General features: G+C 37.9%; 3 protein-coding genes across 3 annotated transcripts in view; 1 reads left to right on the forward strand and 2 right to left on the reverse strand.

Moving 5' to 3' along the window:
• LOC134753121 (uncharacterized) lies at nucleotides 1–13,194 on the forward strand. The gene is made up of 3 exons (XM_063688891.1): nucleotides 1–141; nucleotides 9,802–12,332; nucleotides 13,080–13,194. Exon 2 carries the CDS (start codon nucleotides 10,023–10,025, stop codon nucleotides 12,327–12,329), a length of 2,307 nt encoding a protein of 768 aa, XP_063544961.1. The 5' UTR covers nucleotides 1–141; nucleotides 9,802–10,022; the 3' UTR covers nucleotides 12,330–12,332; nucleotides 13,080–13,194.
• Nucleotides 13,195–14,064: 870 nt separating this feature from the next.
• LOC134753122 (uncharacterized oxidoreductase MexAM1_META1p0182-like) lies at nucleotides 14,065–14,944 on the reverse strand. Its single transcript, XM_063688892.1, has one exon. The coding sequence runs from the start codon at nucleotides 14,894–14,896 to the stop codon at nucleotides 14,144–14,146; it is 753 nt and encodes a 250-aa protein (XP_063544962.1). The 5' UTR covers nucleotides 14,897–14,944; the 3' UTR covers nucleotides 14,065–14,143.
• Nucleotides 14,945–17,144: 2,200 nt separating this feature from the next.
• The window catches only part of LOC134753055 (titin-like), a 41,210-nt gene continuing 40,628 nt past the window's right edge, over nucleotides 17,145–17,726 (reverse strand). Inside the window, 1 exon segment of the mRNA XM_063688817.1 lies at nucleotides 17,145–17,324. Coding sequence (XP_063544887.1) covers nucleotides 17,155–17,324 — 170 coding nt within the window. The 3' untranslated portion in view covers nucleotides 17,145–17,154.

A 17,726-nucleotide genomic window follows, 5' to 3' on the forward strand; every position in this document is an offset into this window, starting at 1 on the left:
TGCCACCCGCCGCATTGCGGTTCAATCACGTTGCCGTTGCCCGTTGTCACTGTACTGTCATGTCACCCTCGGACTGTCACCGAGTGCCCGTACGAAAGTAAAGGCGGTACCTGCTGCCATGCACAAAATCAAGATCTAAAGGTAAATACAGTGCCTGTTCAATATTCCCCGTCATTCTAAATATATAAGCATGTAAATTTCTACCAAATTTGAACACTGCTAAGTCATTCTAACCTAACTTTTGGAATGTATTTATTTTATGAATTATCATTGTTTACTAGTTTCGGTGCTAAATGTAACAATGTCTGTTATGCGTTTATGTTATAAATGATGGAAACGTTGTCTTACAATCAGTGTTTGCCGTTTAAAACTTTGTTTTCCTGTAATCTCTTTCACATATCTAGATTAAGAAAACACGATAGAAAGAGTGTTAATTCCATTTTTTTTCATGTAAATACATTCTTGTCGCATACATTACCAACGTGTATGTGGCCTTGCCCGTGTTTTTTGTATAATTTACCGTTTTTCTTCCATAAAATATTGATTTGAAAACAAGTTCTGTACCAACTTAGAGGAAAATTAAGTAAGTAGGTTGAATAACCTCTTTTGTTATGCTAAGTGTTTTTTTTTATTTTCTATGCCTTGTTTAGACATGCAAGTTCTGAGTAGAGTGAATTTCAATTGACTCAGATTTATTTTATTGTATTATTAGAATTTATTATATTACACAATGTGCAGTTAATAATAAAAATATTTAATATACCATTATATTACGGAAAATGCCATGCGGAAACAATATTTTATTTACTTGACAAATTTCCTTAATAATATAACTAAATATAGTGTTTATATTAAACTAGCGACCCGCCCCAGCTTCGCACAGATAGTTCAACTAATTTACACAAAACCTTTACCAATTATACATATAAACCTTCCTCTTGAATCACTATCTATTAAAAACCGCATCAAAATCCGTTGCCTAGTTTTAAAGATCTAAGCATACATAGGGACAGACATACATACAGAGCGGAAAGCGACTTTGTTTTATACTATGTAGTGATCCATATTTTTCAAAAACAAATGAGTATTAATTTATTATTTTTGTTACACTGAGTTTCAAATATTGTTGCAAATGCATTTTCTCCAATGTGCTGCAAATTTTATTTGTGGTCAACACATAAACACAACACAACCATATGAATAATAACATTGGATTTGATTGCAATCAAGGATCCAATATATATAAATATATATATTCTCTTGCCACCGTCAACGCGCCGGCTATCCTTGAACCAAACGGCGTTTTGAGGGACGACGGCAGGAGACCGGACGGTATGACCCTGGTCCCGTGGAAGATGGGACAGGTGCTGGTCTGGGACGCCACATGCGTCGATACACTAGCTCCGTCCCATCTACCAAGAACTTCGTTCAGGGCTGGGGCGGCTGCCGAGGCGGCTGAAGGCAAAAAGTTCGCTAAGTACCGAGGTCTCGGCCCACAATACCACTTTGTGGCATTTGGTGTTGAGACACTGGGGCCGTGGGGTCCAAGCGCAAAAGTTCTTTTTAAAGAACTTAGCAAAAAGCTCGTCGATGCAACCGGTGACCAGAGAGCTGGCGGCTTTCTCTCGCAGTGCATAAGTATTGCCATTCAGCGAGGGAATGCTGCCAGCATCTTTGGCACAATGCCGCGGGGGCCTTATTTAGATGTTTTTTAATTAAGAGTAGTTTTGTTTTTTAATTTATTTATTTATTAATAAGTTGTTATTCTTAGTTACTTTTAGTTTTACTCTTAAATAAATGCTGTTACTTGTGCGTTCAGAATTACATTAAAAAAAAAATATATATATATATATATCATAGAATAGACTAGACAAACTATGCTAACTGTGCTAAGTGAACTATGATTTAGACGTACCAGCATCAGCTGCCTGTCTAAAATGAAATAATAAATAATAATAATAATAATATCATACTACCCACAACACAAGCCTTATAGAGCTTACCGTGGAAGTAGGTTGATTTGTGTAAGATTATCCCATGGTTGACCGAGCGAGCGTTAGGAAAGGTCTATGTTTCAGCTTGGGCAAAAATGCTTTTGTATCTCTGGATGTTCTCCTAAACAGGTTGTAATCAACTGATTCTCATGAACAGAGGCCGGAATTCGGAATTCTCGTTTGTTTGAATTGTCGGCAGTTTGAATTGTCATTAGGGACTTCTCATTTATCGACTGTCTATATACCTACATATATCGATACAATGTTGAATACAGCATAATCTTTTAAAAAGATTAAAAGTAGAGGTAAATAATTATCTTATCTTATCGCTAAAGATAACTTCTGAATAGTATAAAATGCGAAATAAACATGTACATGCAAATATACAAAAAATAGTATTTACATTACAATAATTTATTTTATTTTTCTCATGGGTCTGATTTGTTTGACTCTACATTCATTAACTCTGTTGAACAAAAAATTTATTTTAGCAAACGTTGTGGTTTGTTGGCGAACAGTTTTTATAATAATTGTGACCCGAAATGTTTGCATGTTATGCCGAATATTCGGTATTCGGTCAAAACCACTATTCGTGGCATCTCTAGTAGTTTCCCCTAGGTTTGGAACTAATGGGTTAGATACAATCCACAAGACATACATTTTATCTACCTTGGTAACCTTGGGTTAGTCTTATAAATTTTTTCTTACATTTTTTTGTTTTTTTATTTTATTTTTATGTTTGTGTTACTGTTAGTATTAAATACTATGTAGTTGAACATGAACACTTAATAATTTATACTTAGTATCCACACTCTCCTGAGTACCTCAAATCCTTATTTCATTACTACGGCATTTCTCGCGACCGCCAACTTCGCTCTTCTGGCAATATGTCTCTGTCCATCCCTTTTCACCGAACCGGGTTCATGTCGTATTCGTTCACTGTGCAGGTGGCGCGCCTTTGGAACGGACTTCCTTTTAACATAAAAAAATGCGCCAAATAAGTTCGCGTTCAAATAATCCTTACGTGCTTTCTATGCTAGCGGAAAGAAAGTTTCTTAGTGTATTTTTATTAGTTTCATAATGGGTCTCGTCGTTATTTATATATATAGTATATATGTATATTATACTTGTATATATGTGATTATATGTTATTTTTATTTTATTTTTGCTGTTGTATTTGTAGCACCGCCCACAATTTCTCTGCTTAGCCTTAAGGTTGACTGGTAGAGAATGCCTTATGGCATTAAGTCCGCCTTTTGTACTGTAAGGTTTTCTTTTGTGCAATAAAGATTAAATAAATAAATAAATAGTATTGTTGTTTTTATACCCATGTTAATATTTCTATTATTTATCCTTATTTATTTCCTGAATGTCATTTTAATGTGTTAGTTCAGTAATGGGGGCCTAGTCAAGATGCCAATTACGACAACGAAACGCTTTTTAGGGTGCTAGAGAGACAGATAGCGTTTCGTTGTTGTTTATACAGTTAGAGCTTATAAAGTTAGGACTTACAGAGTAAGTCTTGGTACCTACTACGGGATCTGATAACTATTTAGTGTAAAACACTTTACATGGAATGTTTTTGGTGCGATGTTATTGACAGCCATAGTATATTCATATTTCATATTTATTTATTGCATCCATGGTACACAGGTGTTACATATATAATAGTTTCACATGGGCCCTGGTAGGGCAAGGCAATTATCTTAAATCTAAAGATTAATTTATATATGTACAATATATTTGACAATATCGTGGGTATCATTAGAGCCTCAAATAAGCAAACAAATCAAGTACTTGGTCAAAAACCGGCCAAGTGCGAGTCGGACTCGCGTTCCAAGGGTTCCGTACATAACACAATTTAAACAATGTATTTTTTATGTGAAACGTGAGTGAAATGTCTTAAAAAAACCAAGTAAGGTTGGATCAAAAACTAAGTAATTAAGTCCGACTCACGCTTGACTGCACATTTTTAATAGGTTTTCCTGTGATCTGTAGGTAAAGAGCTATTTTGTGGGTTTTTTTTTCTTGAATCACTTCTAAACTCTTTTATCTAAAATTATAAAAAAAAATAATATTTAAGATTCTTACAATAGTTACAATGAGCTCTTTCATTTAATATGTAACACGATATAGTTTGAAAACCTTTATTTTTTAATTTTCTCATTTACCCCCCAAAAGTGGCCCCCGTGTTTAAAATTCATTTGTTACGTTACATGTCCGTCTTTGGGTCACAAACTTACATATGTATACCAAATTTCAACTTAATTGGTCCAGTAGTTTCGGAGAAAATAGGCTGTGACAGACGGACAGACAGACAGACGCACGAGTAATCCTTAAAGGGTTCCGTTTTTAACTTTTGAGGTACGGAACCCTAAAAAGCGCTACCCTAATTTTCATTTTCTTTTTGACTGCTATTATAACTATATTGCACACAGCTGTATAATCATATTATTCATTGTGTGTGAGATGTTAGTTAGACTAGTTATTTTTCAATTAGTCTCACCAAAACTCCCTTAGCAGGTGTACAAACAAAGTATATCATATACTGAATAGTCATTTTAGTATAGCTCCCATATACTATAACTATTAAACTAAAAAAAATTAAAACCCCCTACGTTATATGCAAAAATAAAACATTTTATGCCAAAAATGGCCTTACATCATTTTGGAAAAGAGCTTATTACTCTTCAAATTGCTGAATCGTTTTCAAGGCTTCGGCGGCTTTGCCGTGAGGTCCCATTTAAAAGGCCCTAATTCACTAGCTTTCCTGGGTGTCATGCTTCAAAACTTGTATCACCTAATTAGGCGTGTCACCAAATAATGCGGGTTTACCCTACACATTTTATAGTATAAAATACAAGTGTGCTGTACGGGGTCCCTTTGTTTGACATAATTATTGAAAGTCATAATGTAATGATTGTCATATTATGATTAGTCATAGTTCTGAAACCGTTAACTTTCAGGATTATCCGCGGGTTATCCTATAGATAGGTTAGGTTAGGTTTGTTTTATGGCAATCCTGAAAAGTTACGCGTTTCTGAGAAAAACCAAATTATGACTAATTATATTATGACTTTCAATAATTCCCCAGTAGCATTTATACGTCATTATGACGTCAGCGACGTCATTATGACGTAATAATGCCGTCATTGACGTCATTTTGCTACCTGGGTTATGTCAAACAATAGAGACCCGTGCTGTACATTGTTTACTTGAGCGCCCTTGGCTAAATACGTCAAGATGTCTACCACGCTTGCCACGCGGTGCGACGTGTTACACAAATATCAGTCGTCACCTGTTGGGGCCAGATAACTTGATATCTAATCTAGATTTAACACCTTTTTGGGGTGATTATATAATTCAATCTGATATTCAAAATGTGGAAGTGATCGGCGGCAGTTTAAACTGTTATTTTTGCCATTTTCAACCAAAAGGGTACTATTAACTGAAATAAATGTCATATACGAAGGAAAAAATGACCAAAGCCTCCAGTGTCCAGAGCTGGAATCGAACCAGCGTACCCCGTTTACCGGACAGGTGCCTGAACCGCTCGGCTATCCGGCCACGGTGGCATGGGTCGAAATTTCCAAGTATATGACAATTCCCGAAGGCTTGTTGCGCCCCCTGGCCATCTCTAAGGTAGAACAGTATGGTTCGACCTTCTAACTTGTCAGTAAGGCGCTATTTCCATATAGCTTCAATTAGAAATCAACCTTATCAACAAGCGACAATGTGGTACCTTTTGGTTGAAAACGTCACATTTGTTTTACAAGGGGGCTAAGTTTTTTAATCGCTCGTGCTAAAAGTGGCATCGTGAGCGTTGCGAGGGTTTCAAGGCACGGGGGTTAAACAAACTAGTCCCGAGAGAAACACAACATTTTTCACCACACCAACGCGAGGGAAATACCAAAGATAGATATAACTCCGTAATAGATGGATACAGTCTAAGGAAAAAAACGTGCCTCTAAAATCACGAAAATTTGATTCTCGATCAGATACTACCTACTACTACCTTTGGCCTACTCTCGAATAGAGGGCGTGACGGTTTCGTTTGTTATTTAACAATTTTAACGCATATCAGTGAAAGAACACGGGTCAAAATCATATAAAAATAATAAATGTAAATACAAAAATCATTTATCCATATTTAAATACATTTTATCGTATTTTTATATATCTTCATTTTTAGTTTTAAAGTGTGTCGATAGATGGCAGCGAATTTACAGTGGTTACAAAATTTACTATGACAGTACCGCTCTATCTTATTATATCCTCATTGCTAGTTGGTAAAGTTTGTCTGCGTATAATTAGTACTTCATTGTCAAAAAATTATTCTGACGTTACTATATCAAGTGAAGTTGTAACTGAACCGCCCTCGAAACTGCATACGTGGTTTTCCATTACAGCAGGGTCCTTATGTTTTATGTGCAATAGGGACCTTTTTCATCAGAAATTCCAACAGAAATTGTGATAGAAACGTCCTTAATACACATGAAGCATAAGGACCCTTCTCTGATGGAAAGCCACATATATTATTTATTAGATAAACGGAGAATAATTTATTGCCGTAAAAATCACTGATTATATGTACTCGTAATGTGCATTTAATTAAATATATTATCTCTTAGATATCACTTCGATTTACTTATCAGTGTAGTAATCTGGTTTATCTTTATTTTTAAACACAATAAAATATTTAAGGGATTTTTTTAGATAAGAATGCATACAAAAATTTAGTAAATTAGTGAAGTCAAAGAGGATATAATAGAATAGAGCGGTACTGTCATAGTAAATTTTGTAACCACAGTAAATTCACTGCCATCTATCGACACACTAAAACTAAAAATAAAGATTTATGAAATACGACAAAATATACTTAAATATGGATAAATGTTTTTTTTTTATTTGCATTAATTATTTTTATATAATAACTCTCTGTACAATTTGTACCAATATATACCTATAGGTAGATTAAGAAACTAGTATAACGAAACTGGGTCCTGTAACACAGGGTTTCCTAGCTCAGGACACAGGGCCGTGATTTATTGTATACTCAAATTTGCACAATAAAACTTTTTTCATTTTCATTTTTCATATGATTTTGACCCATGTTCTTTCACTGATATGCGTTAAAATTGTTAAATAACAAACGAAACCGTCAACGCCCTCTATACGAGTGTAGGCCAAAACTAGTGGCGCCATCTGATCGAAAATCATATTTTCGTGATTTTCGAGGCACGTTTTTTCCTTAGACTGTATCCATCTATTACGGAGTTATATCTATCTTTGGTGGTAGAGTTAGACCAAGCGATTTTGATAGCCCACTGTGCAACTGTTGTAATTGCCTTGTTAATTTACTAATGTGCATGTACTGCATGTTGTTTCTCTCAGAGCAACAATTGTGTTACCTATAAGTGGAAACTGCATGTTCTGGCTGTTGTGTTAAGAGGCCGTAGTCGATTTTGGAGCAAAAATTTTAAATTGATAGATTCAGTCGTTGAAATTATACACGTTTTGTTACGTAATATCTAATTAACAAGTATTGGTTTCTATTAGCACGTCTTCTCATCTTGCCTTTTAATAATGAGGTCGAGAGCATGCGTCACCGGTAATATATGAAAAGAAGGGGCAGTTTTTAAAAATTCATCAAAAATTTATGGTGGTAAATTATACAAATTGATGTATAAGAATAGTTTCAGCAAATGTTGTAGATTGTTTAAGTATCAAAATTACGTTGAAGTTAAGTCGATTTTCAGAGAAATTGTCACTTGTTTTGAAGTAATTTCTGGAGAAAATTGATTTAGTCTAACTTTCATTTACATTACTTCAAAGTCATAATTATAAAAATGTAGTCTGATAAACGTCAAGTACAGGATATGTGTAATACAAAGTTACCATGTTTAGCCGTCCAAACTTTACGAAATTTACAAATAAGAGCGACAAAATCAGTGCTTTACGCGCGTTTACCTAAACGTCCATCAGAAAAGCAAACATTACTAATTTAGTGAGTCTGTTTTCAAAAAATTGATCTGATAAAAGGTAAGATAAGAAGACGTGATAATAGAAACCAGTACTTGTTATTTCAATTAGGTAACAAAAGGTGTACAATTTCACCGACTAAATCTATCAATAATAATAATAATAATATTCTTTATTGTGCACAATGAAACATGATTAAATACAGCAAATTAACATAAAAAACTAAGCAGCAACAGGCGGTCTATAAATTTTACATTTTTGCGACTAAAATCGACACCGGCCTATTAACTCAATTTGTTAAACTACCTATATGTGTGATTATATGCTGTTTGTTTCCCTTTGCTATAAAATTGCTGCCAGCATAGTTTGGTCTAACTCTAGTCGTGTGTCCGCCGGGCACTGATGGGAATAGGTGCATACATATGAATCATTCCCCATCTGTCCCCGCCTCATGGATGGCGGCGGTCACGTGGGGCGGGTACAATCGATAATACACCAGTTATAAGCCATTTCCCTAATGGGCTATCTTAGCTATCTACTAAGCATGTTAGTAGAATGTGATACATTTCTTGTAACAAATTGCGCCACTATTGTCCCTTGGACAACGGGAAAGAATAACAAGAAATAATTAATCCACTATTACGTACAAAAATCAATATTACACACAGAAACACATTATCAAATACATATAAAGTCATATAGCGAAACTTAACTGTAAATAAAACTAAGCTATAAAAACCTACTTAACCATTCGAATAATCCACCCCGCATTGCTTCCAACAGTTCCGATGCAAAGTTGCCCATCACGCTTGCTGCGTTTCCGCGTTGAACCGCAGGAACGACCCGGACCGGGGGTCGAGTAGGTACCAGGGGACGCCCCAACTCCCCGAGAAAATTTTCGCCTCCGCGCACCTACACCCAGACTAGTGATAAGAGTTTTTCATGGATCCCGCTATCTTTTCACGACAGGAAACGCATTTTATCGATTGTAATGTAGTCAAAGGTATCAGAATATTATTCAGCTTGCTTAGCTTTAGCTCTTTGCTTTTCAAATTCACATATTTAAATCACAGTGTTAACACATGTAACTATACAAACTTATAAAGATAAGTACTATAATGCGATTTCAGACACAATATTTTTACCTCATACATCGAAACCAGGGATTCATAACCTTTCAGTGTTAATAATCATAAGACAAGTTTATATTTTACCAAAGACCGTTTTGAAGTGGGTAACCAATTTCATTTCGTTTGTAACGGGTTGTTCTATTTAACCGGTTAAGAGCCATTGATATAAGGAATTAAGGATATGTGACGTTTTCAATCAAAAGGTACCACATTGTCGCTTGTCGATAAGGTTGATTTCTAATTGAAGCTATATGGAAATAGCGCCTTACTGACAAGCGACAATAAGTACCCTTTTGGTTGAAAATGGCACATATACTGAAATTTGGTTACAATGTTGGTGGTGCCTAGTGTCCAACCGAATTTTTGTTTCGAGTTCGGCAGGTTTCGGCAAAAAAAAAACATGTTTCGGCCGAACGTTCGGTTTCGGTCAAAAAGCCGAAACTGTATTTTCAGTAGTGTCCGACCGAAGTTTCGGTTTCGGCAGGTTTCGAGCGAGTTTGCAGAATCTCGAGCAAAACCGAACTTTGGGTTTCGGAAAAAATATCGGTTCCGGTCGGACACTAGTACTGTACAACTATATCTGCCATATTGCGAATTCGTAAAAAAGAAACTTTCCTCTTTTTGTGAAATTTTTTCAAAACGCAAACAAAGACGTGAAAGATATATTGCTAATGTTGCTTTTTCTCTCATTCCAGATCCTGAAATGCGGTGATAGTCCACAGAACCCAGCTTTAAAAAAATCCAAATTAGACGAATCTCTTCCGGCCTTAAATTCATCGCAACCTCGGCCACGTACGGGCAACAAGCTTCAAGCTTCACATATTAGCTCTTTAGCTAAACGACTCATATCTTGGCAGGAAATTCCAAGAAGTCTATATCATTGTACAGTTTTTATTTTTTAATCTTTTAAGCCAATATGGCTACCGAGAGATCCATTGAGGATGTCACCAAAATGATGGCGGATATCAACGTTCTCTCCTTCCGGAAACTTACGGACGTCAAGCGTCTAGCGGTGCATTTCCGAAATGTCATCTACCACCCGCTGACGCAGGAGAGTCCCGTTGTTTTGAAATATCTGAACAACTTAAACGAGACCCATAGAAAGGTGTTCGTTCAGAAACGCGAAGGCGTTGAGGTGGAGTATATCTTTACGACTGAGAAGAAGAGTAGTCTACAAAGACAACGCTTCAACAGTCTTCCGGTGAGCGAGGTGCCCGAGTTGCTTAAGACGGAGCAGATTTTTACTGACGATAACGCTCAACAGGTCCATATATGTACTGACTGTAATGTGGAGATAGAGCTGAACGACGAGGAGCCGCTGATGGAGTCCCTGCAGAAGCATTTCAACTTGGAGGTCCACATGCCGAAACCCAAGATCATGAAACGGGAGAGCATCGATGTCGCGGAGCCTATAATACTGCCGAATATGTCTCGGAGGCTCTCAGCCATGGAGTGCGGTGAGACACCGGCGCAGTCCCTCGACATCGCCGCGCACTTGATGCAGATCATGACCAACAAGCCTACTGAGAAATTAGATCGAATGTTCTCGAGCAAACTTGAGGCGTCTTTGATTAGACATTTGCCCGATAAATCGGAAGCTAGCATTGACGCCGCGATGAAATTCTACCACGTGGCATTCGACAAACTTTGTCAGGACAAGGTGGACTTCTCCGCTCTCACGAGCTCCGTCGCACCGATCATTATGAGTATTAAGGACAATGTGAACCAACATTTCTCTGCTGACGGGAATAAAAATTTCGAGAATGAAGACAACGAGGCTCCCGAAAAACTGAACAAGAACCAAGTTAAGAAATACCGTTACTATGGACCCATTGAGAACTATATCGTTAAGTTACTCCTTAACCACAAGCTTTTATCTTTAGTTGACGACAGGACGGGAAAACGCGCGTTTTTCTGTATGGCCTGCGAGTATTACACTCTAAGATTCCGTTACGATTCCGTTTTGAATCATGTGTTCAGCGAAACGCACATCCACAACCTAGCTTCCATCCTCCAGGCTGACAAGCACATTCCGTCTTCCATAGATAACAGAAACATAGAGGATATTAAAGAGATGAATCAGAAATTTTTATTCAGTCACAGCATTAGTGAGGACGCCAACGGACTGAACTGCGGGCTGTGCAAGACTTCCGTAGATTCCATCGAAGCTGCGGTGATCCATCTCCTAGAGGAGAACCATCTAGGAAAGCTTTCGGACAAGATATTCCGGAAAGTAAAGGCTAATAACCCAGATGGGGCTATTCCTGACGAATGGGGGCCGAAGAGCTTGGACTGGGCGAAATTCCTTGCCAGCATCGGAAAGCCTTTGAACAACAGAGACCATGTCGTTATAGAAAACTTTATCAAGCCTTCTGGAAAGATCGCAAACTATTGCTCCTGTTGCGACATGACCCTAAAAGGCCCCAGACAGGTGCTCTTTAACCATATTCGTCAGAAGAAGCATTTGCGCAACGCAGCGCCGCACAAACTCCAGCTGTTGTACAGGAACCAGTGCAGACCTTCCGAGTATTATGCCAGTTTCGGCAACTATTACGTCTGCGCCGTCTGCCCCAAATTCATCGCATTGCCTTCCTTCGCCGCTATCGTGGAACATTTCGAAAGCGATCTCCACATCGAGACTATCGCTAAGTTGATCCGTTCTGCGCTCTACGAGCAAAACGTCGACAAGGAACTTCTACATCACAATAAAGTAACTACCGCCGGGGAGATTAAGTGTGAATACTGCGACGCTACATTCCCAGATCTTTCCGAAGCCATAACCCATATATTATCAAGTGTCCAACATCAGAACGCTTTAGTCGAAGCTGTCACTAAAGCCAACAAAGGGGATATAATCAGCGTGTACATGAAAGGGAACTATATCCTTAACAGTGAAGGTGCTTCTTTCAACTGCGTCACGTGCAAAGGAGTTTTTAATTCGATCCGCTCCCTGCTGATGCATTTGGTGTTCGCAGAGCATTTCCCCGACAAGCCCGCTTCTGAAAACGTGTTCCGTTTCTACCTGGAGCTGAAGCATAATATAAACATGTTGGGTCGAAACAAGTATGTGTACTACGAGTTTGGGAAGTTGAAGTGTGGGGTGTGCGACGCGGACGTGGAGGAGACTGAGAACGCTAAGAGGCATGTGGTGTCGCCTCGCCACAGGGAGAACATGGGGGCCAGTTATGTTAATGTTAATTTAGATGTGTCCGCGAATGAGTGAGAGGTGAGTTGACAACTGATATCTTATCACTCCACTCACTCACTCCATACATCGGTTTCGGTACGAAAAGTATTATTTTCATAGTCTACATCTAGCGTCAAGTAGCGAAACTCTCAGTACTGCTACTCGACAATAGATGTCGCGGCAAACGGAAAGTCTAATGCTCAATGATTTTCTGTTAATATTATAACCGGAACTCTATTTTCAACTCCTTTTGCGTATAATATTAGTTATAAATTGTGACGTTTTTAAGCAAAGGGTCGCATACCATAAGGATGAAATTTGCTTGTATCTTTATACGAATAATCGTCAGAGCGTCTCTATGGTAAGCGTCAATGTGGTACCTTTTGCTTGAAAACGATACAATTGTTGAGCAATACACTGGTCAGTCGCGACACATGTGACATCTAGTGTCGAGTAGTAGTACTGATAGTTCCGCTACTTGACGCTAGATGTAGACTACGAAAATAATAGTCTTTTTGGTAACAAAACCGATGTATGGAGTGAGCACTATGTCTTCTTAATTCTCTGGTTGTATGAAGACGGCCGCTATCCCAGGTGGCGAAGTGACGTCAGCGACGTCATAATTACGTAATAATGACGTCATTATGAAGTCACAATGACGTCGCTGACGTCATAATAACGTAAAAATGCTACCTGGGTATATAACGTCACCGCTATCCTAGGAAACCAGAGCTTTAGTTTACCTATGGTCTCATTGTATTAACCGGTCTGTCTGTTTGTCCGCAGTTATGTCTGTGTGTCGCCGCCGCGGCCTGTTACTACATGAATCCTATATTAAGTGCTGACGCAATCGTTTTACAATGAAATTTTAATAAATGAAATAAATAATTTTATAATTGAATCGCTTGTTTTCATTAATCCTTGCCTTCATATCGTGTGCGGCGCGACGTGAACCTTGTCACAGATTAATAAATAGTATTAGGGCTACCGTTTTTGTGCTCACCAGTTGGCGCCACTGTAGATGTAGGTCCAGAAAAATAGTCCCCGCAAGCTCGGCCGAATTGCACCTTCCCATTCAAACGTAGTTCCGCTCTCATTTTAAAACTACGTTTTGGATTGTAATGAAACTGCACATGCAATGACATGAGGTATATCTAGGTCTAAAATTAGTTTATATAGCTCCAGTTTATAAAACAAACGAAATAGAGCAAAAACAAGTTTTGTATGAAAAACTTAAATTTGCTGTATTTTTTTAACTATGGTATCTGAAGCTACATAAACTAATTACAGACATAGATATATCTTATCATATTAAGTACAAAGTTTCAGAGCAATCTAGCTAGTCGTTTTAAAATGAGAGCGGAACTACGTTTGTATGGAGAATCGAGCTTGCCGGAGACCTTAACCTATCTTTGCCTTTGGTATGCTTAGAAGCAGATCTGCTCCATATATATTCCACTTAAACATGAAGTTGTCTAGATTGCTATTTAAATAGCAATTTTTTGACAGGAGCATACGAAAGAGTGCTCACTCGCTCCACATATATTTAAAAACCCAAAAACTCACTTGTACACTTGTACTCGATTGTTATTCGTCTTTTTACTCTCTGGAGTACTATCATGTCTTACATCTAGGTACCTACTTATAAATCGGTAAGAGGCACTGGTTACATTAAAAGATAAATAATTGTACAATTTTATTTAACAAAAATAATTACTTAGGTACAATACTAAATAATTTTCAATTACTTACTATGAAAATTCGCGTAAATTAGTGAACAGATATATATAGGTATCCTGTAAGAGAATCACTTCCAAATCGTGGTTTTAATAATTACATAATTGGGTCATTTACTTCAATAGGTAACCGTTATCGGACACAAAAGTTGAGCCAGTAATGCTTCTTGCTGTATCACTGGCCAGAAACAGCACCAGGTCCGCAATCTCCTCCGGCTCTCCGAGCCTGTTCAGCGCAGTCTTGGCTTTAAAGCCCTCAATTATCTCATCCGGATTCGGGAACCCTATATTCGAGAATATATCCGTCTTCACGGGCCCCGGGTTGATGCTGTTGACTCTTACTCCGTGCGGAGCCATGTCTAATGCCACGCAGCGTGACAAGTGATCCAAACCTGCTTTTGAAACTGCGTACACGCAACCCTTGTTTTCTTGCATAGGGACGCGTAAAGAGAGGATGCTCGATATATTAATGATGACACCTTTACTCTTGACTAAATGAGGAGCTGCAAGGTGCGTCAAGAGAGCCGCCGAGCGCAGGTTCGTGTTTAAAACGAGATCAAAATATTCCATAAACTTCTCGTCTAGTATAGATGCGGGTCTGCCAATTCCAGCATTGTTGACAAGTACGTCCAGTTGACCGTACTGAGCGATAGTTTGTTGCACTGTTCTTCTACAATCTTCGTCTTTGGAGACATCAGCCTTGATGACGAGAGTCTCGCCGACGCATCGCTCGGCGACTTGGCTAAGTTTGGCTTCGTTTCTAGCGACCAGGGCAACCTTGGCACCTTCCTTAGCTAGTGCTATGGCAGTGGCGGCTCCTATCCCGGAGCTTGCACCCGTAACGATTGCTACTTTACCGGAAAACATCGCGTTGTTTCTGCACGGAAGCTAGACAAATAGTACCGGTTTTGGATATGTGTTGACTGATAAAATTACGTTATCGCTACATGTATGGTCATGGTCGGATCGTATCGTTAAATAAATAAATCCATAAACTATGTACTTAGACATCTCTTTGGTGGCATGAGACATGAATCACGTAATTTGTCTGATAATTGTTTTCGTCACGTTTACGTTCTATTTACTTGAAGGTTAGTTTACTTGTACTTTGAGCTTATCTGATATCGAAAGGTCGTTCTATTTCAAGCCTTTTTTTAGGTCAGTCGTCAACATTTTATTCGAAGGGTTCTATCACCATATCCCTGATCATCATAATAACCCTATGTTTTTGTTTATTACTTTCACATCTTGTTTATCAGTTGGCACTTTTAATAATACTTAATAGAGAAAACAGACTTCACAGAACAATTTGAAATACCATTAAAATTATTTACTACCGTAGTGCACGTCATAACAACTTCAATTAGTCCCAAGATCTAAAATAGGTACTTGTTTTGGTATTCACTTCATGAGCAGTTCCATTTAACCAAATAGCACCGTTTAAATGCAAATGGTATTTATATGAAAACACAAAATATATTGCTTATAAACTGAAATAGAATGACACATTGTCACTTTTGCTTGCTTGTTTGCTTTATTGTTTGCTTGTAGATTTAAGGTTGTAGAGCCCAGGTAGCAAAGTGACGTCAGCGACGTCATAATTACGTCAGCGACATCATAATGACGTAACGGACGTCACAATGACGTATAAATGCTACCTGGGAGGTTATCAAGGTTTTTCTTTATGCATCTTTTTTAGCCAATAGGGGATATTACTGCAATGTTCTGCCACCAGTGCAGTGCCTTTTTAGTAAACCATAGAGTAATTTATACATACTGTACGTTTAACAGGTTTTGACAAGTTTTCAGAGATAATAAAATATGACATTGATGCATCCAGGCGGTTTGTTTACAGAGGACCTACCGGGAAACGCGAATCCGAAATTTCGCTATCTGCCTCTTTATCGCTCGAATACGCAAGAGTGACAGATGTTAGATAACGAAATTTAGATTTTCCTGTTTCACGATAGACCCTTAGATTGTGGTAGTGGCGCCCCCTACGCAGTTTCGCGTAATATTCCCAATTAAAATATCACGAGTTATACTTGTTATACTATGTCTATGATCACGAGGAACTCTGTAAGTATATAATGAGGATGAGATAGAATTTGAAAATTGCAGTTTTGCAACATTGCAGTCTTGCACATATTCTCGAAATGAAAGTAAAGCTAATAGACAACTATTTTGACACATGAATTTTTAACCTATTTTTAACCCCCAATGAAAAAGAGGGGTGTTATAAAATATGTTTCATGCCAATGTCTGTGTCTGTCTGTGGCATCGTAGCTCTAAAACGGATGGATCGATTTCGATGCGGTTTATTTTACGTGAAAGCGAATTTCCTTGCTGTGATTCTTGGCTACTGCTACCTATCGAATTAAATAAGATTACGGTAATGGAAATAAAACTTGCATATCAAATAAATAAGTAATAATCATTATCATTTATTCATATTTAGGTACATAGCGTATACACGTACGTATAAAAATAGAGAATTACTAAACACTATTAATAGTTATTGATTATATTATTCGTAATTTACTTTATGGTCTGACTTTTCCAGCAGTAACCCAAGTAGCAGTGACGTCGGCGACGTCATAATGACGTCATTTATACGTCATAATGACGTAAAGGACGTCATAATAACGTATAAATGCTACCTGGGAAGTTATGGTAATTTTCTTTGTCGCGGATAAATAAAATACAAAAATAAATAAACCAATATAGGGTTGTATGTTTTTAATTGCCTGAATACGAGTAGGTATATATCCGCGACAATAACTCCGAATTTACACACTCGCGCAAGTGACAAGGCGAATGAAATAAATTCAGTACAATATTGAGTTTGATTCAAAAACTTTTTAGTATGACTTAAGTTTATGCGCATTTTCTGTGGACATCATAAAATAAACGGCTTTTTGCCTAATTTTATTACTTTATAGGCATGTTAAGTTGTACTTAAGATAAAAGTTTTAGAAGAATCAAACCGTAAACTTTCGTAATGTCTACAAGAAAGACGCCAGTTTACCCATTATTGACGCGTTTATTACTCGATATTACCACGAATGTGTAAAGCCGAAAGCGGCACTGAATTTGACCAATGAGTCTATATTTTGTCTATGATTTTAGTTATTTTTAGGGGCAATCTCGGCGACCTGCGGTGGCAGAGCCGACAGAGGAATGATTTTAGGCGCGGCGGTGTTATCGCACGTGCAGAAGCAGTTCTTGCCGTGAGCGCCGTTAGGCAGCATCAGGATCTTGAGGTTCATGTTGGTTTCTAAGGCGTGCATGATTTCTGGAACAATAGAGAATTAATTAATATCGCCACCAACGAAGTCGAAGGGCAGCAGAAGGCTTTTGTGGCACATTTCTTTGATCCGTAAGACCCAGGTAGCAAAATGACGTCAAATGACGTCAGCGACGTCATAATGACGTAATAATGCCGTCATTATGACGTCGCTGACGTCATTATACGTCATTTTGCTACCTGGGGAGTTTTTAGTGAAGGTACGTTAAAACTAAAAGCGTACTTGAATTACTCATAAATAATGAAACCTGCATTATACAGGGTGGCCAAAAAATATGTGCATTCCCGTTGCCAGGGAGGTTTTGGGACTATACTGAGCAACTTTTACTATGGGATCAACCACGAAATCGCAAAAAAAAATTACCCTCCCATAGAAAATGGACCAGCCCG

Source organism: Cydia strobilella, chromosome 26, assembly GCF_947568885.1.
Source record: "Cydia strobilella chromosome 26, ilCydStro3.1, whole genome shotgun sequence".
NCBI classification, from domain to species: Eukaryota; Metazoa; Arthropoda; class Insecta; order Lepidoptera; family Tortricidae; genus Cydia; species Cydia strobilella.